The 26,293-nt window shown below is 46.0% G+C and overlaps 2 protein-coding genes and 1 non-coding gene across 4 annotated transcripts; 1 reads left to right on the forward strand and 2 right to left on the reverse strand.

The window, feature by feature from the left end:
- Window positions 1–475: 475 nt before the first annotated feature.
- NCAPD2 (non-SMC condensin I complex subunit D2) lies at window positions 476–25,028 on the reverse strand. 2 transcript variants are annotated; one of them, XM_066175490.1, is made up of 31 exons: window positions 24,905–25,028; window positions 24,748–24,823; window positions 24,592–24,650; window positions 23,958–24,139; window positions 23,277–23,416; window positions 22,838–22,965; window positions 22,630–22,753; window positions 22,401–22,548; window positions 21,301–21,498; window positions 20,653–20,787; window positions 20,017–20,101; window positions 19,145–19,319; window positions 18,817–18,938; window positions 17,685–17,894; window positions 15,576–15,750; window positions 13,991–14,075; window positions 13,722–13,855; window positions 12,593–12,725; window positions 10,970–11,054; window positions 10,704–10,865; window positions 10,250–10,464; window positions 8,469–8,580; window positions 8,037–8,160; window positions 7,679–7,834; window positions 7,312–7,489; window positions 6,176–6,270; window positions 3,565–3,645; window positions 1,342–1,528; window positions 988–1,114; window positions 710–868; window positions 476–609 (listed from the first exon to the last, which is right to left on the reverse strand). In XM_066175490.1, the coding sequence occupies exons 1-31, from the start codon at window positions 25,026–25,028 to the stop codon at window positions 527–529; spliced, it is 4,197 nt and encodes a 1,398-aa protein (XP_066031587.1). In that variant the 3' UTR covers window positions 476–526. The 2 variants fall into 2 exon arrangements, with proteins under 2 accessions (XP_066031587.1, XP_066031586.1); XM_066175489.1 differs by having other exon boundaries at window positions 19,145–19,322.
- On the reverse strand, window positions 24,214–24,538 carry LOC136286182 (small nucleolar RNA U85). Its single transcript, XR_010719819.1, has one exon. It is a non-coding gene; the product is annotated as a small nucleolar RNA U85 (small nucleolar RNA).
- Window positions 25,029–25,211: 183 nt separating the features above from the next.
- Window positions 25,212–26,015, forward strand: MRPL51 (mitochondrial ribosomal protein L51). The gene is made up of 2 exons (XM_066177371.1): window positions 25,212–25,559; window positions 25,744–26,015. The coding sequence occupies exons 1-2, from the start codon at window positions 25,283–25,285 to the stop codon at window positions 25,938–25,940; spliced, it is 474 nt and encodes a 157-aa protein (XP_066033468.1). The 5' UTR covers window positions 25,212–25,282; the 3' UTR covers window positions 25,941–26,015.
- Window positions 26,016–26,293: the final 278 nt, after the last annotated feature.

Consider the following 26,293-nt stretch of genomic DNA (forward strand, 5'->3'; position numbering starts at 1 on the left):
CTCCCTGAACACTTCTTTGATGAGATATTCACAAGAAAAAGATGCAGGTACCTTCCCCTCAAAACCCTGCTTGGCTTTACAGGACAAGAGCTTCAAAAAGGATGAAATATAAAAGGGCCTAAACCCAGCACAATTGCATTGGTCCTGTGTTAAAAGCTGAATAGTGTAGTATAAAGCACATGCAAAATGAGAAAGGAATGAGCATTTTGTATTCTGTGGGTAGTCTGGCTCTTCTTAGAAAGACTTTCTTTCAAAGATTTTTAAAATCATTATTTTAATAAGAGCAGCTTATTCTCATCTGCAAAGCCAGGGCAAAATCAGTCCAAGTGGCAACTATGTTCATCATAACTGCCTTTCTTTGTGGAGATTTCAGAAGAAAAGGTTGCAATTGCTTCAGCTTGTTGTTAACTTCCATTTTGTCCTCCTTTATAGCACTGCTGTATTATGGGGTAGTTCAGGCAAGAGAAGGCGACTGTTGCATAAAGGGAGTTTTATTTTTAGTTAAAGACAGTGGCAGATGGTTCCCTCAGCGTGGCCGTCGGGCTGAAGATCTGGTGATGGGAGTTGTTTTGGTGGGGGTTTCTTCCTCTCTTAATTCTGCTGATAGCTCTAAAGAGAGTAAAACGTGGCAATAATGAGCACTCCACTGCCTTGAGCAGAGAAATATGTAGTCCTTCCTCCCTCAGAGCCCACGTGTGCAGTGCCTTACCATCCTCAGAGTTATTCTCCTCGTCACTGGAGAAGGTAATGATGTTTTTTTTGCGTGGAGGGCGCTTTTGGGTGCGCTTATGATTTCGGAGGGTGCGGGATGGGGGTGTCACAAAATCATCATCTTTGTTGGCTGGGCTTAGGGGCTGGCGGCGTGAACCTGTCAAGAAAAAGGGGAAAAAAATAGAGCAAGGCAGTAAGGGTGAGGAAAAGTCCTTAGGTGTTTCTGCTGGACTGCAGGATCAGGGAAAGGCTGGAATCTCACAAAAAGGAACATACTTCCTATTGGTTTCCGCTTGGCCGGCACTGGCATTGGAGTCTGACTGCCATCTTGGCATATCTCTGTTGAATCCAGTCCTCGGTTATGGGAGGCAGACAGCTTCTGCTCCAGCTCTTCAGCTAGAGCCTGATGGAGATGTAAAACAGCAGTGGAGGGGATAAAAAGAAAAGAGAAGGTGAGGGGAGAGAAGTATTACATCTGTAGTGGAATTGCCATCAAGTTAAATAAATAAATTGATAAATTGCCAGGGGTGAGGAATAGTCTGCTTAAAATGAAAAACTGCAGGGTTTTCCAGTTACTGTATGTAAAAAGCAATTGTTTTTCTGGCCTGGACCCTTGTCCCACACCCTTACTTTAGTCTCAGGTTTAACGCCTGCTCTGCGGAATCGAGCCAGCACAGTTTGGAAACAATTGTAGACAGCTGGATCTTGGAGCTTGTCTGCAAAGCACTCATAGTTGTCCTGCAGCTTGTGAAGGCCCCGATCCGAGACTGGAAGCAGAGCAAGGCAGTGGGACAGATCCCGATATTGACGCTCAGTCCTGGGAAAGACAAAGAGCACCATTAGCTCCTACAAAAAGGGTGTATGAGGATGAGCACATCTCACCCAGGACTACCAGCATTTCCTGCAGGTGCTTCTGCCCTGCAAAACATGAGATTCAGGTTTTTCTGTTACAGGTCAGTGGCAGGGTGCTGTGCCATACCACACATAACCACCACTGTATTCCATGACACTGACTTAGTGCCTGTCGGAAAAACATGAAGGCTCGACTGCTAAAGAACACAGTCACTTGTTTGGAAAGTGTCAGAAGTTGTTGCTGAGCAGGAGGAAAAGACTCAGGTCAGGACACCTCCTGAAGGGCCTTATTTCAACCACATAACAACCCCCCCCGGCTGTTCATTTCTGCATGTTTGAGATGATCTCAAGAAGAAGCTGTATTTGATGTTCTCTCTCCCTTTCCTGGTTGGTTACATAAAGAAGATCATCTTCATTAAGTTATAAAGTCAACAAATAACAAATGCTGTATCAGAGAAGGATTACATTCAAATTCCAGCAAAAGCTACTGGAATAAAACCAAATGGAAAGAAAAATAAAAGCACAAACTAACATCCCTACTGTAGATCACTGTGATGGAATGGGAGGGGAAAAGCAAGGCCAAAACCCCTATTTTTAATATACACAAAGTGAGGGCCTCAATCTGTCCAGCACATGCTGTCTCAGGACGCTCTACTCAAACACAGAGAGATGGAGAACAAAGCTGCAGCATCCAAGTGTTTCCACCTTTACAGTCTGAATGACACCTGCCAACTTGTTATGTTTAGAATTCCAAAAATGCTGAGGAGGGTGATGGTGGCTGCAAAATCTTTTCTAATAAGCTCCTGTTTTGGCCTAGAGTGAGAGTCTTGCTCTAGCAGTACCACTAGCGTGCACCAAGCTGATCACCTTTGTGGTACAGAAATATCAGGACATTCTACTAAAGGCGAGACACAACTTACATACAGAGGGTTATTTACAAATGGGGTGTCAAGAGCTCACCACGTGCTCCTGGGAGGCAACTTTGGAGAGATGGACCACTCTCCACTCTTTATCAGGAAACAAAATCCAAATATTTTGGGAAATATGCAACGCCCTGAGGCAGCTGAGCAGGTCACATGCTCAGGCACTGTGCACAAATGGCCAAGATAAGCAGACAGCTTAAATCTCAAGGGCAAAGCCACAACAATGGAGAAGGAAAACCACAGGAATGGAGGAAAGCAGGGTACACCAAAGCCAGTGGAAGTTAAAATGAAGATATCTCACTGGAAGAACATGCCAGGCAAGAAGATAAAATTCTGTTATTTTTCTTGGAAGGAAACAAAAAGTGTATTGTATGCCTGGGTCAGTGAAGTTACAGCTGGGGGAGTGAGGGATAGGCAGCAAAAAAACCCAGAAAGCAAAATGATATCCCAGATTCACCGCATGGGTCCTGCACTCCATACTCTGTAATCAGCAATGCACAAGCAAGGGATGCACATCTTGGAGATGGAGCAGAGCAAAAGCTGAAGTGTATGGTGGCACAAGCCCTTAGGTAAAATCAAAAACCAAAACAGAGTCCCAGGCGTAGACTTGGTACTGAGCAGCCCATGCACACAGAACCAGGACGGACCTATGTCAGCTTGATAGTTGAGATCACCCCAGACAGGACTGCTGAAGAGAACCCAACTTCTCAGCTGAACACACTAATTTCCTAGCTGAGCTGCAAGGGAATAGCCCTTGGAGAAGGATCACAGTTGGGATGTCTCCTTGCTCAGCTATAATGCAGATCTAGACTGTCACAAAACTTTTTCCTTAAAAAAGGAAGAGAGGGTCAGTCACTGCATAATAAAGTCAGAATTAATTTATAAGTATTCATGTGTTTTTAGGAGAAGGTAGTTAAAAGAAAAAAGGGAGACCTAAACCAAGTTATGTTGCATTTGTCACTTTGCCATGTGAAGAACGTAATGGGAACCTTTTATAACCACCACATATAAGCTCATTTCTTCTGAAAAATCCTGAGAAGCAGAAGCGCTTGGCAGGAAAATGAAGATTACAACCCACCTGGCAGTCCGGAATCTCTGACAAAGTTTCTCCACCAAGCTCTCTGTTTGTTTGTCTTTTGTAATATATGAGAACAGATGTCTGCAAGGGGGAAAAAAAAGCGAAAGATTAGAGCCCACAGAGGAATCCCCATTTCAGGTAGGAGGCGTGCTGAAAAGGCATCAGTGCTGACTGCTTATCTGCTCCTTCCATCCAGTTTTAAGAGCATGCAGCACCTCCAACAATCTCCTCACTTCACAAGTTGCACTGGCAGATAAGTTTGTTTGACAAGCAAACCTTGAGGAGACCACTGTGGCATGCAGTATTCCCCCCCCTCAAAAACATGCTTGTGACTTTTCCACTACTAATTGCTGAAAGGGTGTTGTTGCATTTTGAGTCAATGCAGAAGTGAGCACTACTTTGCACTAAAATGGGAACAAAGCTTAACAGAATTTAAATGCTAACCTAATCCATTTTTTCCTTTGCTTCTTGAGGAATAGAGACACCTGGACTTTAGCACAGTTAAGCACTTGTGTATTTTGCACTATGTCCTCTTAGGAATGACTGAATAACTTCTATTTATTAAGAAGGTCCTGCTGCTCTTCCTTTTTCTGTACCAACATTTCTGTTAAATTCAGCTCAGTCAGATTGCCACTGGCCTTGATATAATTGTTCTAAAGCACTTCCTTGATCAGTCTTTGTTATGTCTACAACCACCACACCAAGCTGCTTTTCAATGATATATAACAGAGACAGCAACCTCAAGAGTCCTCCCTTTGCATTTGCTCCAGCATCAATTCATCTTTAACTTAAATGACCAGAACTGTGGCAGCACTCCAAGTGAGGTCTCACCAGCACTGCCAATGCTTCCCTCTACCAGAAAAAACTGGGCTGCTAAAGCAGGAAGTGGAATGCACCTCTAACTTTAGCCATACCTTTACAGAGGAGGTTCAACAACTTCTAAACATTCTGCCTTATACTTTGTTCTGCTAGTTTACATCTCAGTTTTTATTACTGTAGCTCTCATTCTCCAAAATTAGTCCTTTAACAGTGATGGTCCCCACACTACCTTATCTTTTTTACACCTCCCTATTCTCCAGTTTGGTAAGTATCCCTGGAGCATGAGGCACTGCTTCATTCCTAGCCTGTGCTTTATCCACCATGGTTTCCAAGTTAAACCTGATCCTCTCCACAGTGTAAGCATTTCATATAATGCTGCATGGGGACATAGTTCAGTTTCAACTACTAATTCCTTTCTTTTCCTATTTAAAGGATATGTGGTGTGTGAACTGATGATCAGGTCTTTAAAATTGATTATCCTTATGCTAATTTGATACCTGTCTACATTGTTAAATCAATACTGCCTCTTCTCTTATTTGCCAGACACCTCCAGTTCTCTCCATGTATGTTGTCAAAAAGTCAAAAGTCCATCTTACACCTGTTTTAACTCCACCAATCACACTTTAATGCAATTGCCACACTTATTATGCTCTCTGTGTGTAGCAACACCTCCAGTTTTATATTAATTAAAAACAGTACTGAAAATTCCAAAATTATTTGGAATTTTTCTACATGCTGCCTCTTGTCTCCCTGTGATGGTTTGCATCACTTCAGACATTAACTTCCACTTCTATGTGTGCTGTCAGGAACCACAAGCTATAATTCCCAGTATTTCATATTACCATCCTTAATTAAAGCTAAAGCAAAATATCCATCTACTTTTGCCACCATCAATTAATTTTACTCTCAATTACACCTTCTCTAATAGACCTTTTCTGTGTATTTCAACTCCTACCTATCCAAAATTCCACCCCTCTTCCTAAATGCACTGGATTCTCATAGAAAGACTAGTTGAAAAATCACAGGAGATTTTCTTGTTCTTCTCTTCAGCAACAGCAGTACTTTCGTCTAACACCCCCCTCTATAATCCATAGGCATTCAAATGACTCAGAAAACCCCTCATGTGGTTAAGTTTCAGAAATGAGAGGAAAATGTCTGTACTTTCCCAATAAGGACGTTATTAGTGCTGTCCGTGAGCAATCAATAACCTCAGACTGAAATAATCCAGTATCTCTATACTCCAGAGTCAGGCTTTCTTGGAAAAAAACAAACCAAAACAAACCAAAACCAAAAATGTGACACCCCCCCCCCCAAAAAAAAAACCCAACAAAAACAAACAACCAAACCAAAAACCCCACACAAAACACCAGAAAGCCACCCTAGACCCAAACCTGTTATTGTAGCTACAGCTTTACTAAAACTGCTTACAAAACTCCAGTAGCCACCAAAATGGCAAAGGCAGCAGTCTTTAAAACCCGTTGTGTTTTCCTAGTGTTGCATATCTGTGTTCCAATGTGTAAAACCGACTATTTTCCTTTTCTAGAGAGAAAGTAATTTTGAGTTAGTGGTTACACTTTGTAGGGTCTCTCCTCACCCCCAACTCTGTGGCTTTAAAATCAATTCCCCTCAGCTTGACTTCATTTCCAGTACAGACTAAAAAAGTCAGATCAAAGAGATCAACTGAAAAAGCATTTTGTACACGTCAGTGTACAGTTTTTTTTCCCTTGATATGACACCCCCTTTGCCTAAACATAGTCCTAGGTAATAAGAGATTTATTTAACATCATAATACCTCATAATAGTGTGGAAGGATTCCTCCTCTATGCCACTGTTAGGATCCGAGAGATGACTGATGATGTCTGGAAGCAGGTTATAGACAGCATTACCCTGTGCAGAACACAAATTTCTACATGAGATACAGAATTATAAAGGATAATTTGAGTCAAACCAAATAAGCTGCCCACTTAAAATTACCTCCTTTCTTTCCACCCCAAATCTACTGACTGAAAGCATCAGCTTTTTGAAACAAGCTGTCCACAGACAGCCAAACCTATCCAGGGCTATTTGGCTGGGGGAAAAAAACCCAGCCAATCAACAAACTAAACATTGTACTCCAGCTCTGCTCTTTGGCAGACTTGGATTCAGTTTCTTTGCCTTCCAACCTTGTCACAACCCGACAAAAAGCTCTCTGATAAAGGTAACAGCCATGTTTCATGGAACAAATAGTTCATGGAACTGCTTCCCAGCTTGCCTGAGAAGGTCCAATCCATATTCTCTTTCCCACTGCTTTTACACAGCTTTGTCATACATGCTGCAGAGATAGGAAGTCAGTGCAGTCAGGTGGCCAGCTCTGCTTTAACAAAGCAAACCAAGACAAGAAAATCCCTAGTGTCACTGCAGCCTCTCAGGCAGTAAATCTCAAACTCTGAAGGGCCTGTGTGAGCTTGCACATGGAATGAACAGTGTACTGAGGGTAACGCTGCTCCTGTTCTTAGCTGCTTGGGCAGAAACTGCTACAATTTAAGTATCTCAGTGTCTCACGGCCAAGAACAACTCAGAAAGGTTTCAGAGAAGGTGCACTGCCTGAGCCATAAGGTCAGGGAACTCTGCTGTAAGGCCTAAAGGTGAGCTACAGAAAACAGCTCCTAAACCTGTGCTGGGCATACACAAGAAAGCAAACGGAAAAGGCAGTGGTTTGGAGCCTGCCTTCCAGTGTGAATGGATGAGGTCAAATTCAGCAACATCAGGCAGGGATGAAGCAAAACTTGTATTGCAAAATTTCTTTTAACTACCCTTTTTTAGTCCACAGAGAGACAGACCAATGGCTCTACACCATTAACACACCTTCTCCAGGACTTATGTCATTGATGCAGCCTCCAACAGCCCTTCGCTGCTCTTGTGAAATAAGGTCCCTGAGCATCCACTTGCCTTGTTGGCGAGTTCAGCAAAGAAGTTCTGAGCCACTCCCATGATTTCCTCCTCTGGGTCTATGAGCAGAGTTGCCATTTCACTCACTTGGCCCTTCACCTTCACCATGTCTTTGAGGATGAGGTGAGTCATCACCAGCCCAGCTGTCCGCCTCACACTCGGGCAGGGGTCCCGCAACCTGACAGGAGAAAGCAGCAAGGGAGTGTCTCCAAGTTACTGGTACTCATGACAGCCCACAGCTCTGTATCCCTGCACCAGCATCTTCAAATTTGCTTTGTTGGGTCATTCTCACCTTCTGGAGGCACAGTGTCACCCTTCCACAGGGTTTGCATCACACGTCCTCTCCCAGCAATGTGTGTAGCATTACCTGGCATAGAGATGTGATGTCCAAGGCTCCACCAGGTTGGGGAAGCGGATGGCTAGATCTCCTGCTGCAATAATGAGGTTGGATCTCACACCAGGCAGGGCGGACTTCTCCATCATCGTGAACAGCAGACGCAAGTGGGAGTCACAGAACCCAGAGCTAACAAGATAGGGTACAGCAAAGAAGGAATAGATAGCAAAATTCCATCTCTCGGAGAGCAGAGGAAAAACAGTTAAAAAAAAAAGCAATCTGTGAACACTCTTCTGTGTTTGTTCTTTCCTTGGGAAAGGAATTGCAACATTTGCTTATGCTTCAGTACTAGGAAGGCTGGGAAAAGAACTCTGGCATGGCTCAGCAGTACCTGACCATGCAGAGTTTGCCAAGAGTGAGGGCTGCAGCAGCTGACAGAGCCGAGTCACTGTAGAGTCCAGGGTTGTTGCAGATCTTCAGCACCAGTGGAACAAAGGCGGAGAACAGGTGCTTCCCTAGAGCGTGGGGATAAAGACAGTGAGCATGAGAGAGCTGTTTGTGCATTCTGCTTTGAGAACAACTACTCCATTTATCCCAGAGCTGCTGCAAACTATGGTTAGTTTGCAAAGTGGTTGACTCACTTTGACCACTGAAAAACCACCTCCAGAAAGGCAGAGCCAAGAAACAGCCTACATGGAAACTGACACCATGGAAAATGACAGTGCTTCCTTCCAAAGGAAACAGCCTACCTCCTTCAGGACCCACTGTACCTGCTCTTTCACCCAGGCAGACAGCCAGTAATCCTGGTGGCAGCCACACTTACCGTCTAGAAGTTCTGTCTCACAAATACTGCGGATGAGCTCAGCCTCGGTGTCATCAGCTGTGGCTCCCACGAGGCCCAGCTCCTCCTCCATAGTGGTCTCGTTCCCTGTGCTCTGTGCAGAGAGAAGACTGTAAGAAAGATGTCAGGCAACAGTAACCTTTCTTCACAGGGTTCTCTTCTTTCAGGTGTGAGGTATATGCATGTTACCAGCTGCACAACTAGAGTGGAGAACAGACTGACAGAGAGTGTAATAACCCACTTTCCCCCAAGAACTGAATGAAGCTGTGAAGGGTACTCCAGGATTTTCCAGTCCACATGCTACAGAACACCAATCACAGGGTCACATAGTTGGGTTGGACAGGACCACAGTGGGACATCAGGTCCAGCCTTCCTGCTCTAGCAGGGTCTTCCTAGAACACATTGCACACGATTGTGTCCAGATGGTTCTTGAGTATCTCAGGTGTGGGAGAGTCCACAACCTCTCTGGGCAACCTGTTCTAGTGCTTGGTCACCCCCACAGTAAAGAAGTTCATCCTCATTCAGGTGGAATTTCCTGTGCATCAGTTTCTGCCCATTGCCTCATGTCCTAGTGCTTGGCACCACCAAGAACAGTCTGGCTCCATCCTCTTGGCACCCCCTCTTCAAATATTTACAGACATTGATGAGGCCCCCTCCCAGTCTTGAGGCTTGTGAGAGGCCCAGCTCCCTCAGACTTTCCTTCTAAGAGAGATACTCCAGCCCCTCAATCATCTTTATTGCCCTCCACTGGACCTGCTCCTGGAGTTCCGTATCTCCCTTGTAATGAGGAGCCCAGAATGTAAAGAAAGCTTAAACTACTGACACTATAAAGATAAAACAGACCTAGGAGACATCCAGCATCAGTGTGTGAATCTTGCATAACTTAAGGGACATTCAAATACTAAAAGCAAGAAGCTCAAAGCAGCCTTTGAATTGCTGGTTTTGTGAGCAAGATTATGGGAAACCTTATAGCAAATAAAAAGCAACACAAGGGAAGAAAGGAGAGATGGGCCTTGCAATGGGGACCACATCTGTATTCAACTGCTACTTTTTTGAAAATCTCATAATAACCTCCTCCTGTGTGAAAAATGGTAGTGACAGTGATAAGCAGGTGGATGAAGAAATGAACTACAAAGTTCTCTGTGGACTTAGCAGTATAAGCATCTAATAGAGACTGGATACCTAGATGGACACAACATTTTTCTCTATTCTTACCCAGGAAAGTCAGCCTCACTGCACTCTGGAAAACATTCCAAGGTAGACCTAACCAGACAAGCTATTTGTAGCATCCAAATCACATTAGAAAGATTACTGTTAAACCTTCATCATTACTACCTAACAGAGGATAGGACTTTCAAATCTTCTGGACCAGGGTTCTAGGAAGCCTTTTTCCAGAACTCAGGGCACAAATGGATGTTTTTCACCACTACTGCGTCAGTTGCAAAAGATTGTACTGGTAAGAAAGAAGGTGATGAGTGAAAGGGGAATGTTTTCCTGAAGCAGGAGGATAAGGACGGCCAGGACATCATCCTACACTCCCTCCCCCCTCTGCCTCTCCAAAACTCAAGACCAAGTGTGGGAGTTTTAGTGAATAGGGTCATTCAGCTCTTCCTGTGAATCCTGATCAATATGTGTTTGCTTCTATTCCTGAAGCACACATTGCCCTGTACCTCATGCAACCTCAGGACTGCATTTCTCCAGAAGTTTGCTGTAGCTGGGACACTAGAAGAGCTGCCCATAGGAAAAAACCCCTTGGTTCTCACCCGGGCTCTCTGCTTCCTTGTGCTGGTGTCAGATTTCTTCTTGGTCTTCTCCTCTTTGAGCATGCGGCGTCTGCGTAGCTCTGCACTCACGGACACTTCCAAATATGCCACCTGCTGCAGTGCCACCTGTCCCACAAGGGACACCAGGTGCAGCAGCAGGAATGTGGAGAGACTGCCAGCACCATCAGAGACTCTGCGTGGAGAATCCCCTGCATCTAAAGGAGAAAAATGACCACAGTTCAGTGTTGATCTAGACCTCCTCCCCATTAGTGCCAAGTCTCACTCAAGTATAACCCATCTCCACACTCCACAGACTCCTTCGCAGCACTCGCGCCCTCCCATGCCAACACTTCCACCAGCTCCTCAGCTCTGTTCTCCTGCAGTTACTCAAGGCCACCCAAAGCAGCACTGGAAAGCATAGGTAGAGGTTTCCTTCATCAGCTTTTTTCCTCACCAGCTTTCTGCTCATCAGCCTCCTGCAGCTTCTCCAGAGCTTGCTGACTGCACGCATGCAGGATGTCAGCACAGATCTCCTCTGGCCCTTCTGCCAGCTGGTAGATGAGCGTTACAGCTGATTCCATGAAGGGGATCCAGTGACTGCTTGGCTGGGCAAAGCCTGATGAGAAGAGGGAGCAATGTACTCATACATAGCAATGATAACACAGGTGGTCTTGCAGCCCAACCCCATCTCCTCCAAACCTCCTGCTGGCCTGGGCTCACCTTTACTCACAGTCTCACTCAGGCAACCAAAGAGCATGTGGTTCTGTGGCAGTCGAAAAGGGGCACTCTTCTTCTCCAGTGCTGGCTGCAGAGACAACAGGTGAGTTACACCCATGGGAGCAGCACATGAAATCTCCCCATGTCCTTCCCAGTACTTAACCTTCCTGTGTGCACAATGTTAACCAAACCCATGCCAGGGACATCCAGTACTGCTCTGCAGCTAAACATGCAGCAGGGACATTGCTGTCACTTGTGACAGCATGGTGACTACACTGGGTGGATTTAAAGCTGGGCCAAATGATGATCCCAGGCCAACCTAGACAGTTCCACCATCTCACCTTAAATCAAAATAACTCTTGAAATTTCAAAAGGATTAATTTAAAATCTGATATTATTTACTCACTCTCTGCAATGAATGAAGAGGGAAATCTCTGGAGCATCTTAGAGTCATCAACAGTAAGTCAGCTTGCCTTGGGGTACTCCAGAACCATATGGGTTTGTTTAAAAGCAAAATACCATCAGTGGAAATAACACAGGATCCGTCTGGATCCAGGACCACCTCACGCTTAGGTTGTTGCATATATTCTGTATCAGTCACACCACCTTTTAGGTTGGGAATAAGATAACCTAGAGAACTACTAAACCAAGTATGACAATACCTGAGGTGTCCCAGCACACCTATGTCTGCCTGATGAATATATACTTGAACAAAACAGAATTTGCTTAAGGATTTACCAGGTTTCAGTAGCTTGAAACAAGAACTGATTCACCACAATCCTCTCCTCTGTATTGAATTTCTGGTTGGAAGGATGGGTGGCAGGGAGAAGAGCTACTGCCAGTCAGTTAAGTATTTTCAGTTCAGTCCCTTTTCACATACAAGCTTAACTGCAGACTTATGTCAACCAAAAACTGAATTACAGCCATCTTTAGAATATTTAAGCATGTTGTGATACATATTAACTCATGAAGTTCTTGCAGCAACATCCCCAGCGGAAGGGGCTGTCACAGAATGATGCTGCTCTGTGAAGGAGGAGTGCTTTTGTGATAGAACTCCTGAACCAAAATGCCCCAAATAACTGAGTCAAAACCCAGATTTTTTTCCAAGTGCATTAGGGAAAAAAAAAAAAAAAAAAAAAAAAGTATAAATTGTTTCCCAGGGAAAGAAGCCATCAACCATCGTGTTATTCTACATACAACATGGACAGGTTTGAAAACCTTTCATGTTTTATATTCTGCTGTACAGCTGACAACTTCTGAATATCAATTAATAGGGAGGATGAAAGAATCACACCACCAGAAAACATCAGTAGAGGAAAGGGCTTCATGGTTGAGAAAACACAAATCAGTTTAGAACTGCGAGTCTGAAGAAGAGAATTGAAAGGAAAACATATTTTCTTGTGCACTGAACTCTTTACTAATTGAATTCAGGCTGTTGCCTAATGAAAATTCTTTTATTACATGTTCACTGATGTGTGCTAAGCTTTCCAGACAGTGCTGCTGAATGGTCTTAACCTACTTAATTTCAAAATCTGTAAAAATTTAATTACCTCTCTCTCTTCTTCCATACAATTTTCCTCTTTGCTTTGTTTCTGGATGACCTCAAGAACAAACCCAAAGCCTTACCTTAGGATTACTGGCAAGCTTGGATATAACATTGCATACTTCTTGAGGCAGCCTATAGTCTTCACATGCCTTCTCAGACAGCCCCATTGTCACCAAGATGTCCAGGTTGCTACCTATGATCTCTGGCTTTCCTCTGTGGAATGGAAGGGATGGGGATATCACGTGAGGTGCTGCTGAAAGTTTACAGAAGTATGGCTAACCAAGAGAAATACTCCTTGTGCCTTGCAGAAGGGAGTGGTTTGAATAAGGGGGGAAAAAATAAAAATAAAACCCATCCAAATGACTCAAGATACAGTTAGAGGAGCAGCAAGCAATATTCCACAGAAGCCAGTGTAATTCACTCTGCACTAGGAGATGAGTTTCTCCAAAGTGATCAACAGTGGGCACAGCCTTTTTGTAAAGAAAGAAGATTCTTGACTCTTCTTTCCTATCAGAAAGGACAAAAACTTAGAGGGGTAAGAAAAACAAAAATGTTGGAAAGTAGGAAACAGTCCAGGAGCTCAGGACTTGTGATGTATACCGCTCCTTGCCCTACTGTGGGAAACAAACCAAACCAACATTATCCAAAAAAAGCCAATCCCAAATCCACACCCACCTGTTCCCCTTTCTGCCTGTGAAAGAACTTTAGGATCATCATTATGTAGGCCTGTTTCTGACTAATGAAGGACTGAAGTAAGAACAGCAGGAAGAGTAGGTAAGTTGAATGCCAAAGGGTTACTGGGCTGAGAAACTGAAGAAGTGGAAACCTTTTAGTGCAGATTCATTTTTTTTGCCCCCAGAAAGTGAAACATTCATTTTTCTTCATGCTAAAGGCTTCAGACATCTCTACTCAGCAGCTTCTCACTGTTCTTATCCAAACACAGACAAAGCTGCAGAGTTGTGACACTGTAAACTCTGGGAAGGGATGGGCATTCACACAAGGAAAATAATCTCATCATAATCATTCAGAGGCCGTGCTGGTGGGATCTAGCACAACTATGTTTAGTTCCAGGCTTCATTACCCCATGACAGGGTTGCTATTTTTGAAGCTAGAGCCCAAGAGTCAGCTGATGTAGCACCCACAGTTCAATAAAAATTGACTCCCTGTACATCCTTCCACTCAGAGGCTTCAACCTGGCCCCAGGCTCACCGTGCCATCATTCCCAGCAGCATCACAGCAGCGCGGCGTTCCAGCGGCGAGCTGGGAGATTTTTCCGTGAAACGCTCCCAAAGCAGCTGGGTCACAGCAGGCTTTATTTCATCCTTCTGCACAAACTCTGAGATCTGCAAAAGGAATGCAATTAAAAAATTAGAGACAGGTAAAGAAGAATGAACTTCAAAGTAAAGACGTAATCTGCAGTGACTACCATTTTAATAAAACAGATACAGAATGCAAACCCAGTCGAAGCAAATACTCACTATTTCCTCTAAGCACTGTATCGTTCCCAGTGATGCATCCACCATGATGAGAGAGAGAGAATGCACCAGGGCCTGTGCCTTGGCCCTTTGAAAGGGGAAAAATAACAATAAAAAAGTAAAAGGTAAAGAAAAAGCAACTGTCACAATTAGTGCCCTGTTGAAAGAGCTGAAACCATCTGTTTGAGAACAGAAATGATCCACAGGATCAGGAAAACCCCCACAACAATCTTGAGTTCTCGAAGTCACCCAACTCAAGTGCCAATGACCACGATGTGGGCTTAAAAGTCCATTGCCTTGCGCACTGGTGCTCCTTCTGGTGCTCAAAGATCGAGTCAGAGGCACTAAGCAGCCGCTTCCCATTTTATTCTCAACCACAAGTCAAAGTACAATTCCCTACGAACTGAAAATCTCTCTATGAACAACTGAGGACGGAGCATAAACTGTAAATGTGCTGTCTCCAGGCAATATTATCAGGAAGAAATAAGAAGCAGCAGGTGCTCTTTATTGCCCTGATGGTACAAATGAGGGTGAGTTATGGTGCATCCCACCAGGGATCACCCTTATCTTACTGCACAAGTATCCAACAGGATTTACAAGTGGGTAAGCACTAAAAAAGGGCAAGTGCCACAGGAGGGAGGAGACACAGCTCTTTCCTAGCATGGAAGAAGCAAACTTGCAACTGGTAGCCAGCTCCCACCACCAAATCCTCAAGAGGAATAGGTAACAAAAACTCTTTAACATCCTCCCATCTAAGGCATATAGAAATTGTTAGAAAAAGATTTAAGATTGGTCTGACTGAAAAACAAATAGAAATACATGTGAAAGCACCCAAATAAGAACTAACCTTGTACAGTGTGAAGCATAAAGAAATGGGGCATGTGTTGTGTACATCAGAAATAGAATGCCTACACATGACCAAGGCCACAGCATGTATGACTTGTCAGCAAAAAAAACTGAGCTTTGGTAACAGAAATATAGTTTCAACTTTAGACCATACTGTTCCTCTTATTATCCCAGCAGGGTGAAAAACTACAGTTATAAGAAACTCAAAATGGGACATTGGCCAACAACTTTGCCCACAGAGACTGGATTATATAAGATTCGTGGACATGGGATGACTCCATATCAACAGTTGACTCCTAAAGGGCTGAATTCATTGTTGCCAATCACGAACCCTGCCGGCAAGAGAAACATTCATAATTAACACTTACTGTTCCCTATCAGATAGGGACCCTACCCAGACTATTTAGGCAATGCTTTGTATGAAAGTGAAATTTATAAGAACAATAAATATTAGTGCCTGACAACAGTTTAACTTCAAGTAATTCTCAGCATCTGCTTCACAAGGTCTCACAGAGTTTTGCTGCATGTATTTCCTACACATGAGCTCTGTGACAAACCAAGAACAAAAGCTCAGCAGTAGGTCCTGCAGGAAGACTGGGATACTCAGATAATAACGTTATGTTTCAGCTCAGCATGAAGCATGGCAACTCTCAGTTCTCTTCCTGTCCATACCCCATTCCCAACAGCAGAAAGGGGATGGGGGAGGGAAAGGAAAACCAAATCTGATTAGGAAGATCCATACCTCTCCGAATCCTCGCTGGGGCTCAGATAGAGCTGTCTGTAGGCATTCAGCACAGCCTCCTTAATTCCAGGCTCCTTTGACCATATGAGGGGCAGCATCCTGCGGACTCCAAGCAGTGCCTGGGGCACACCAAACTTTGAGACTGTCACGAAGAACTCAATGGCTTCCTGCACCACTGCAGAGAGAACAGTTGTGATAGTGCAGTTCCTTCCCAGCTACCATTAGTGAGGCCACTAAAACAAATTCATAGGAGTACTGATCTCACAGCAAGCTCTACAAGCCTCTTGAGATCACTACTACTGTCTGCAGAGGGCTGGAGTCAGAATGGGATCACTAGTACAAAGATGTAGATGTCCCAGAAAAGAGACACAAATTAACAATATTGCAGCTTAATCCAATGTGATACAGTTAGGGAAAGGGCACAGACACTATCTTTGAGAAAGAACAAAATTCTCTTCTGGGAAGCAGTAGCTTTGGGAAAAAAAGATCTCATAGTCACAGCAGACAGCTGAATATAAGCCCCAGTGCAATGGTATAACCAGAGGAACTAAGCTACTTGATGTACAAATGGGGTAAGGAATCCTATGTTTGATTCCAGCTTGACTACTCCTGGAATAGACTGCCCAGCCTTCTCATAAGACAAAAAACCCCCCATTAAATTAGCATCACAAAACATCCACAGCAGTGCTCAGAGGAATTGTACAACAAACAGTTCATAGAGTCTGACCTCTGGTTAAGTAAGAGCTTTTACCAGTATAAGCTCTTATGAATCAAAATTAAGAACATCTAACAGGCAAGCTGCCTCCAGTCACACCAGAATACATAAATTTGCAGCAGAAGAAAAATTTTAATCTTTAAATATTAAATCTTTAATTTAAAAAGGCTAAATCTGAGCAGACACATCCCTTAGCACCAGTCCCTGACCCAGCAGCATACTCTCTCCAAATGGAGACAATGTCTCAAAACACCTCCACTGTTCAGACACTGAATTTGCCTTCCTTATACTACAACACAGGACAAGAGGGAGATGAAAAGTTATTAAAATTTGTGCATCCATTAAAAAAACCCCCCGCAATCAAACCCCAGGTGTTTAAGTACCAGGTAGGGCAATTTCTTGGCCTTAAACCTTAAAGGACCTGTAAAGGCACTGAACCCAGGCGTTCATTTTCGTGTGTGCAAATAGCTAATGACATCAAACCTTGCTGGGGAAGCCCACATGCTTATTGCAAGTAACATGAGCCCTCAAGAGAGATGAAGCCTCAGATGTGTTTGAATGAAGTCTGGAGCACTGCAGTGCCCACACCCATCCATACCCCAGATCTGTGAAGGTGGATGTGCTGGAGAGCATGGGAGCAGGAGTTGTGCCCCTCATCCCTTGGAAATGCCAATTTCCAATAACTTCAAAAAAAGTCTAAGTGATTACAGTAGTTCTAATATTAAATATGAGCAGTTGAATTAACTCAAAGGCCTTCTGATCACCACCTTTCTCTACAGCACCGAGGACCAGACCAGAACCTATTGATCAGGCTCATGTTTAACCAGATAAGAAAGTGTGAGGCAAGGTGAGTTAGATGAGAGCAGCTGCTTAGCTCCCCTCTTACGGCCAGCATAACAGCTGAAGCTGTGTCAGGGCACAGAGCACATAACCAAACCCAGCTTCACTGGCCAGGCTTACTTTGGGAGAACCTCAGCTGAGATGATGAACATCTGCACCTCCCCACAGGAGGAAGGGCAGCTTCCATAAGTGAACTCCCTTTGGTCACCTGGCTGGCTTTTTTCATTTCAAAAAGTTCACATACATTTTTTTTGTATGTTTTTAAAAACAACTTTTAAACATATTAAAAAAAACTTTTTCAACCTTGATATTTAAAAAATGGACTCCTAAAAAGCCTGTTCGTGCTCTATTCAACCCCTTCATGACACTCATTTAGATGGTGCTTGCTTTTCCAATACCCTGGGAGTGTCTATAACATCTGCTCAGTGAAGAGCAGCTCCTTCAATCTTTTCTCGTTCTCTTGGAGCTCTAGCACTCCAATAGCTTCTCTCAAGCAAGGAAAGGTCTAGAAATGCTGAATAGGAATAAAAGGGCCCCATGGTTATTTCACATACCTGAGACAGAGTTTTCGTACATCATCTTGCTGATCAGGTTCAGAGCTTCTGTGATTTTCACTGAGAAGTTGTAAGCATCTTGCAGGTACTGCACCAACATCTCCTGTTTGACCAGCTCTGTTTGAGCCTGCTCTTCCTGTACAACCTCTTCAATCTTATCACTGCTGTTGTCACCTGGAGGATCCTCACTGTTCTCACCTGGGCATGAACCTACACAGCACACTCTTTGTGAGCAGTACTGAAGATACCAGAGAAACAGGCATTTTAACCCTCCCCATCCCACAGTGACACCTTCCGAGGGCCAGGATACAAAAATCCAAATTCTGCCATCAGACCTAGCTACAAAATCTCAGCATGCTGTGAAGCAAATTCCAGTACTACAGTGGGATGCTCCAGAGACATGCCAGGTTGGTACAAGTATAGAACGGCATGGTCCAGTTGGGGTAAACTCCATTAAAATGCTGATGGGGTTAATCTGAACTTGGTAATTCCCCAAAGATAGATGAGGGCCCTAAAAGGGAACCAGGGAGAAGGCAAACACTACTACTCCTTAGCAAGGTTTGTGCAACTGTGGAGAGTTCACCAAATTAAGATTTTTAGACAACAGACTTCCAACAGAAATATGCTCAACGTGATTGGCTAAGCAACCTTATGCAGAAGAAACACCGAACATAATGTACGTGAAGTCTTGAAAATACACCCAGAGGCACAGGCCACAGATAACCAAGACTTTGCTTGAACCAGATACTTGGTCAAGGCTGCAAAGGGTAAGCATTATGTGCTACTACCTATTCAGGAAGTAGAATTCCTGACAAATTCAGACAGGGCAGAAGGGTGGGAGTGGCAACACTGGCTTCACTCCCCTCAGATAGTACATGAGTTAAAGCACCAGAAATGTACTTTTACTGGGACCATGGAACTGTTCCAACCAGAAATTAAGATCAATACGATCCAGCTAAAATGCCACGGTACTAGATGAACAAACAATGCAGAGATGCTGCAGCTCTGGGAGCTGACAAGTACACACACACTGAGCCTCACAGGTCAGAAGGAAGGACAGAGCATTCCAGAGGGTTTATTCTGGCTCTAGAGTCTTCCTTCTCGGATCTAGGAAACAGAATTATAGAGTTACCTGTGTAAAGTCTCTTCAGAACATCCAGAATTGTTGCCTCCTCGTTTTCCTCACGAGGGCCAATGAAAGGCTCCTTTCCCTGGAAGCGACACAGGGCCTTCTGTGTAAGGTGGGCTGCGCTCCTGGACAGTGACATTGCCCAAGAGAGTATCAGCAACACATCAGGGCAGAACATAAGGGAAACCACCCAACTTTGCCCTGAACACCTGAGAAAGCATCTCCTACCAGCATCTTGTGCTGGGTGCCCACATCAGTCTTTTCCTACAGAGTAATGTTACTGGAAATCACCCCTTGAGATAAACACTATCAAAACGCAGAGCCTTCTTACTTGTAATTCAGCTTCTTCAACAGCCCAGTGATTTGCTCCACTGTCCTCTCCACTGTTTCCTCAACTTCCAGCACCTCCTCTTCCCCTTTCTGCAGTGGTTGAAAGAGCTGCTGTGTGGCAGCCCTAATTTCTGGTAGCATTGCTTCCCACTCTTCTTCTGGGGTGATCACAGGAGCTACTTAAAAATCAGAGGGAATGAAGAACACAGACTCAGGTGACACCATTAATGGGAAGGAAAAAAAAACCTCATCTGGAACTTAAAAATTCTACTTCCCCTACCTCCTCCCCAGGCAGGCACTATTCCCATTGCTGATCCCACTTAGACTGCAGTAAGAATAAGACAAGAACTCAGACATACAAAATTAAAAACAAACAAACCAAAACCAAAAACCCAAACCCAAAATGAAACAAAAAACAAACAAAAATAACACAAAAAAACCCACTGAAGGTAGAAAAAAAAAGACAAGTAAGAGAACCATCATTTATTTAGCCTTGGACTTTGGTGCTGCCTACATTTAAACTTGATGATATTAAGTTTAAATAATATCTGACCAAAATCATGACTCAAGCAGTCCTTGAGTGGTAGAAAAGAGAAACCTGGGAGGGTGTTCATAAACATTTTCAGTTCTTACGCTGAAAATAGGATTTATAGCTCTAAGGACTGTTGATTTAGACATGGATATTAAAATGATCCTTTTATAACACCACCGTAAGGAAAACTGTTGTGAGTTTAATCCCAGTTATCTGCTCTCACCATTTCACACAGGTAAGATCTGAGACAAAAGCTGTCACAACCTGGGAGCAAATTTAATATGACAAAAAGTAAATTCTGGACTGTCCTAGAAAGTGGAGAGAAGAAGAAAGGAATTAACCTGCCGTGGGTCTGCTACGATCCCTCATTTCTTTCAGTTTCTGCATTTCTTTCTTCAGTGGCTTATCCAAGTCAGTGCAGCTTAGCTGAAGATGTCAGGAAGAGAAGAAGAAACATGTTAGTTATGCTCCTTTTCCTGAAATGCCAGAATTCTCCTCTCACTTCCACTCCCTGCCTTAGTTGTGAACCCCTACAGATAACCCTGTTTTGGGAAACTGGAATAGTACACTCTGGCCCCGATCCTAGAATGAGAACTGCTCTAAGTTGCCAGTCTAAGGCTCAGAAACTCAGGAGAAGGTACAGCGAAACACAAAGAGCTGCAGACCCATGAAGAATATTCTAAAAAACTAATTTTGATCCTAAGGAGAGAAACCTCACAGTGGACTCAAAACCGTTGCAGCTTTTTACCTCAGTCACATCCCTCCTGGCCTTCAGTATAGCTATGAATTTTACCAAGAGAGGGACCAGCCCAAGAAGGCAAGATCTGAACCTGGCAAGACCAGAAAGCTGCCACCTTCAGAGTCAAAAGCTACATTGTTCCTCCCACAAGACACACTACTGCCCTGGCTAGAGCACACTGCAGATATTCAGCCTGCAAATAGGCATCTAACATATCCACCATAGAAACTGGAATTACCTTGCTGGAGAAGGGATTGTTGGACAAAAACGCAGCCAGGAGCTGGATGGCGTTTTTAACCACTATGACAGATTTGTCTTTGAGCCGCCCAACAGCCAGCGACACCACAGACTGAAACTGAGTCAAAGGCAGGGCCTAGAACACAGCAAGAGCACAGATAAAGTTATCAGGAAGGCTCAGAGACTTGGGAAAAGTTTACTGCAGACATATTCATGTACTAAAAAGCACAGATTATAGATTTACAGAAAAGTCTAGGGCTCAAAAGACCTCTGGATATATTCTGGTCCAGCGTCCACTGAAAGCAAGGATTTAAGGTTATCCAGGATCCTGTTGAGTCTCAGTATACCTGGTAACTGTGATGTTTTCCCATACCAGTGTGTGAAAAGAGGCTGTATGCTATGCTCTTTCTTCTAGTTTGTCCTGGTAAGAATGAACAGCACTTAATTTCCACCCCCCAGTTCCCCCACCCCTGGAATCTTTGGTCTCGTGGAAGAAACTGCAGACACCACAGTGCACAGGGACAGCACCTCTGTCTGTTAAAACTTCAATCTCTGCAAACAAAAAAGCAGGGTGGCAGAAATCCCCTCAGAACACACAAGATGGGAAGAAGATGACTGAGGCAACCCCAATAGCCCAGCAGAGACTTGCCTTGTGCTGGACGATGCGAGTGAAGAGCTGCAGCACGCGGCTGCGGACAAAGCTGTGCACGTCACACACATGGGCCTGCAGCATGTCCAGGAACTGGTCCCGAGTGCCACGGGCAGCTTTCTCCAGCTGGTCACCGTTCAGCACCTGCACCAGCACTTCTGCCATAGCTGCCAGAATGGCATTTCGCATCATGTAACTCTGCCAAGACAGGAGTTGTTCAACTAGGAACAGACCAAAAGACATGATTTGATGTGCCCAGAGTTTGGGCCTGCCAAATCCCAGGCTCCAACCCTAAGTGAATTTTTTCAGCATGGATATTGTATTAAGCTTGGGTGCACATAGCTGTGCCTGCAAGACAGAGTAACCTCTGCTATGAAGACAGGCTGAGAGTTGGTCTTGTTCAGCCTGCAGAAGAGAAGGCTCTGGGGAGGCACCTTCCAGTACCTAAAGGGGGCTATGAGAGAGCTGGAAAGGGACTTTTTACCAGGGTATTCAGTGACAGGGCAAGAGAACAGCCTCAAAGTGAAGGTAGGTTTAGATTAGATATTAGGAACAAATTCTTTACTGACATTGTGGTGAGACACTTGAACAGGTTGCCCAGAGAAGCTGTGGATGCCCCATCCCTAGAACTGTTTAAGGCCAGGTTGGATGGAGCTTTGAGCAACCTGGTCTAGTCGAGGGTGTCCCTAGCCATGGCACAGGTGTTAAGGTCCCTTCCAACCCTAACCCTGCTATGCAGGTAAGTTCACAGAAGCCAAGTACTGAAATGAGAAACACTTACAGCAGGTAAACAAAAGGTAACACAGTGACAAATTCATTAAGTGCTGAAGAACAAGGGACAATAGCAGGGACCTCAAACAAGTAGGCAGTCTCCTGTTCTCCGACATCTGATAGTGACAACCAGACAGTGACAACCAGACAGGAGATGTCATGGTTTCTGTTCCCTTTGCATCTTTTAGGTAAGGGCAGAACCTCTTCCAATAGAGCAGGTTTTGGATACTTGAGCTCTGTGAAAGAGGTTTTGTTTCCAGACAGAAAAACTGGATAGCAGCATCTCTACCGTTTGCCTTTTCTAGACAGGTGACTTTGCAGAAACGTACCTCCCCATCCAAATGAGGCAAGAGAACACTCATGTTGGCGAGCACCAGAGCTGGAATCTGTTCAGCCAGTTCACTTATAAAAGTAGCAAAACCCTTAACTCCAGAAGCCTCGCGAGCCAAATCCTGGGGACATTTCTGTCCTATTTCCCTGAAGAGAAAGATGAAACAAGGAATGGGGTGCCTCAAGTTGCTAGGGATAGAAGGGCAAGGCTCCAGATATTTCTCTCACCTTAGCAATTCACCCACCAGGCTCTTCAGACCATACTCTTTAGCCCAGAGGCTCACAGCCTGTGCAAACACTGGGGCTACATGTTCGAAGTGCTGCAGCATCTGTGTGATCTTCAGAGTGGCACCTTTCACACATGAGAAGGAGGAAAGAGGTCAGGGAAAGTAACTGGGAATGGCTTCAGGAAGAAGGCAGAAGAACAGGAACTCACTCAACATGTGGTCACAATGAACCAGAGCTGCAGCAAGCAGATGTGTCACAGCCTCCCGTGTGACCCGGTACCTCTGCAGGCTGATACTTGGATTCTCCAGGATACGGTAGCAGCTTCCTGTCATTAAGCTAAACCCACAGAAGACAGACAGCAAACCTCACTATCACAACTTGCACAACCATCATTCTAGTACACCACACATTTCTGTTTGAGAGATTCTCCAGCATCCTCCAAAATCTAGCAAAACATCTGAATTTCTGTAGCCTACGTGAGGAGAGGAATATACACATTGTTTCTGCCTCAAGCTCCTTCCTCAGTTTCCCAATGATCTGCACCCCACAGAGGGCTGTAATACCATCTCATCGGTAGATCTATCATTTAACCTTTTATCCCTCAGAATCATCACTCATTCCACAAATCCACCTGCTCCAACTCATACCTGACAAACTCTTCTTCCACTGCTAAACTACCCCAAAGCTGACGGAGATCCAGCTGCAGCAGCTGTGTAAGCAGCCGTAAAAGCGGCTCCCTTTCCTCTTCCCACAAAGATCCAGAAGACTTGGCATGGTTCTTCCTGTTCTAGAAAGGAGATTACACAATGAGATACATCAGCAGCTTCACAACAGACAAAACGCCATTGCTGCCCTGCCTCCTTCAAAAGATAAGAAATCTGTTAAATTCTACAGCATTAAGAGACACACAGAGAGATGTGTGAGATCACAGGGGGCTTTTTTTCCCCCATTCTTCTCTCTCAGCTCAGGCCAGCACCACTGCCTCGTGTGGTTTAAGGATTATACCTGTATCCACTGCCACCATCTCTACCCACAGAAAGGAAATATTGAGAAAATACTGGCTCACTAAGTTCCAGCCGAAAACTGAAGAATGAAATAGAAAGGCCAGGGCATCCAAGTCCCTCCTGATGTTTAGATACATGATTGCCCCTTTGGCTGTTTTCCATGCACGGTTTCACAGAAGCACCAGTGCTCCACATTATTCACTGCTCTTGCTGGCATTGTGTTTATATAAACTCAGCTATAAAATCTGGCAGATACTACAGAGTTCAACAAGCTTAAAATTTTATTCTGACTTTTATAACCTTTCCTCCAGTCCCCTCACCTACCTTCCTACCAGGATCTGCCTCCGAACAACTGTTCTTGCAGGTTTCCATTTCAAAGGCATCCATCAGGCCAGTCAGCAAATAGCAGTTCATCTTAAGAGCATTGAGGTGAGCAGCGCGGTCTGCATGGCTCAGCCCAGAGTCGCTCAAGATAGCAGGAAGTTCATTGGAATGATGGGACACCACTAAGGAGAAGCAGAAAGTCATGAGCACTCCTTGCCAGGTCCCTCAGCCATCCTCTGTTTGGGAGGCTTAGAGCAGTCATCAGATTACCAAAGATGTGTGCTCACATCTCACCAGCTGTAACATGGGCTGCTCCCTGCAACCCAGACCTTGGGCATACATGCTGTCTTGTCCTATCCCCACAGCGCTGTCAGCTCAGAGAAACACTCGCTCTGAGCTGATACATCGCACAGATGTATTTTCCAGGGACATGGGGAAGAGGGTTTTCTGTCGGTCTGCCCTTACAGCGAACGTGCACAACTCAGCATCGTCCACCAAGATTACAGACCCGTATGACAGGAGTGAGCTGAGGGTACAGCCCAGCTGGCCGAGTCACATTAGCCTTTATATCATCATTGAGCTGCCGAGGGAAAACAACCTCTCCGTTAGTCCTGCGCCGGCCGGAAACACCCACCGTGCATCATCAGCTCCAGGGCATCCTCCTTGACAGCCGTGCCCACGGATCGGAAGTGGCTGCGGGACAAACACAGGGCCTAAGTGCGGCGAGCAAAGAGCGCCTGCCGGAGGGGCGAGCGCCCGCCCCTCGGCCCCGTCCCTGCCCCATACTCACTGCAGCACGCTGTACACGCAGTCGAAGTGCTGCAGCACGGCCAGCGCGCCCCGCGAGCGGAAGGCGGTCCGGAAAGCTGCGGCAGAACACGGTGAGAGGGCCATGAGCCGGCGGCAGGACCGGGCCCGACCGGGAACGGGGTGCGGGGATACCTTACCTGCGAGTGCGGGCGGCAGCTCGCGGGCGAGCAGCACCTCCCGCACCACGTAGCGCCCGGGGCCGCCATCCCGCAGCAGATCGGCGGGAGTGAGGGGCAGGTGGAACTCCGGGGCCGCCGCCATGACCGCCACAGCTCCGCACGGGCCCGGGGGCTCGAAACAGCGCGCGCGGACCGCGCTCACCCCGCCCCTTCCCGCCACGGGCCTATCAGCGCTCGGCGGCTGCGCCGCGCGCCGGCCGCTCGCCCAATCGCCGCCTCGCCTGCCCTCCCGACCGTTAGCGCAACGTCACCCGCGCGCCTCTGCGCTCCGCGGCGGAAGGGGCGGCACCGCGGCACCGCCGCTCTTCCCGGCACCGGAGCTCCGGGGGTCACCCCATGGCGGCGGCGGCGGCGGCAACGCTGCTGCTGCGAGCGGCGGGCCGGGCCCTGCTGGGCCGTGCTGCTCCCCTGCCCCGCGCCGAGCGGGGCATCAGCGACTGCGGCGGGGCGCGCTGGGCTCCCGTGCGGCCCGGCCTCCCCGTGCCGCTCTCCTCGCCCCTGGCAGGGCTCTCCCGGCCTATCCGCATCAAGGAGCCGCCCAAGCGCAAGCCGGTAGATCGGTGGACGAAGAAACGGGCCTTGTTCGGGGTGTATGATAACGTGGGGATCCTGGGTAAGACACACAGTCCGCCCGCACCTCCGCAGCGCTCCCGGGGCAGGAGGGGAGCGGGGCTGGGCTCACCTGCGGGCTGGCGCCTCTGCCAGCAGCCACAGGGCGGGGAGGATTTGGGCCGGCCACCCTGGGAACGGCCTTCTCCAGCGCCTGGCTTCATCTGTCTCTGCTCTTCTGTTCTCAGGCGGCTTCCAGATCCACCCGAAGAATCTCATCATGGGGCCCACTTGGCTGCGAGGCTGGCGGGGGAACGAGCTGCAGAGGTGCATCCGCAAGAAGCAGATGGTGGGCGATCGGATGTTTGTAGAGGACTATCACAAACTCAACAAGAGGATCCGGTACTTGTACAAGCGCTTCAATCGCACTGGAAAGCACCGCTAGGGAACAGCAGTGGCTTCAGCGTGTGGAGCGTATTTTTGTGGCATTGCAGTCAGAATAAAGCCAGCTTTCACACAATTGAGTTCCCAGTGCTTTCTACAGCCTTTGCTGCTTATTTCTACCCTGGTCCCAAGGTCCTGCTGCTGTTCCAGGCCTGAGCTCCTCTGTGCCTCCTGAGTCATTTCTGACATACTTCTTGCAGGCATCTGTTCCAGCCTGCATCCCTGAACTTGACGCTCTGGTCCTCTGTTTTTTTGGCCAGGCTTCGAGCATCCTTTCAGTTTCTGAGCCCCAGGTTCACACATCTAACATGACAATTCTGGTATTCTCCAGCTTGTGCTTTTCCTCATGGCCAA

Source organism: Chamaea fasciata, unplaced genomic scaffold (genome assembly GCF_029207755.1).
Source record: "Chamaea fasciata isolate MVZ Bird 193981 ecotype frontalis unplaced genomic scaffold, bChaFas1.0.hap1 SCAF_2, whole genome shotgun sequence".
NCBI lineage: Eukaryota > Metazoa > Chordata > Aves > Passeriformes > Sylviidae > Chamaea > Chamaea fasciata.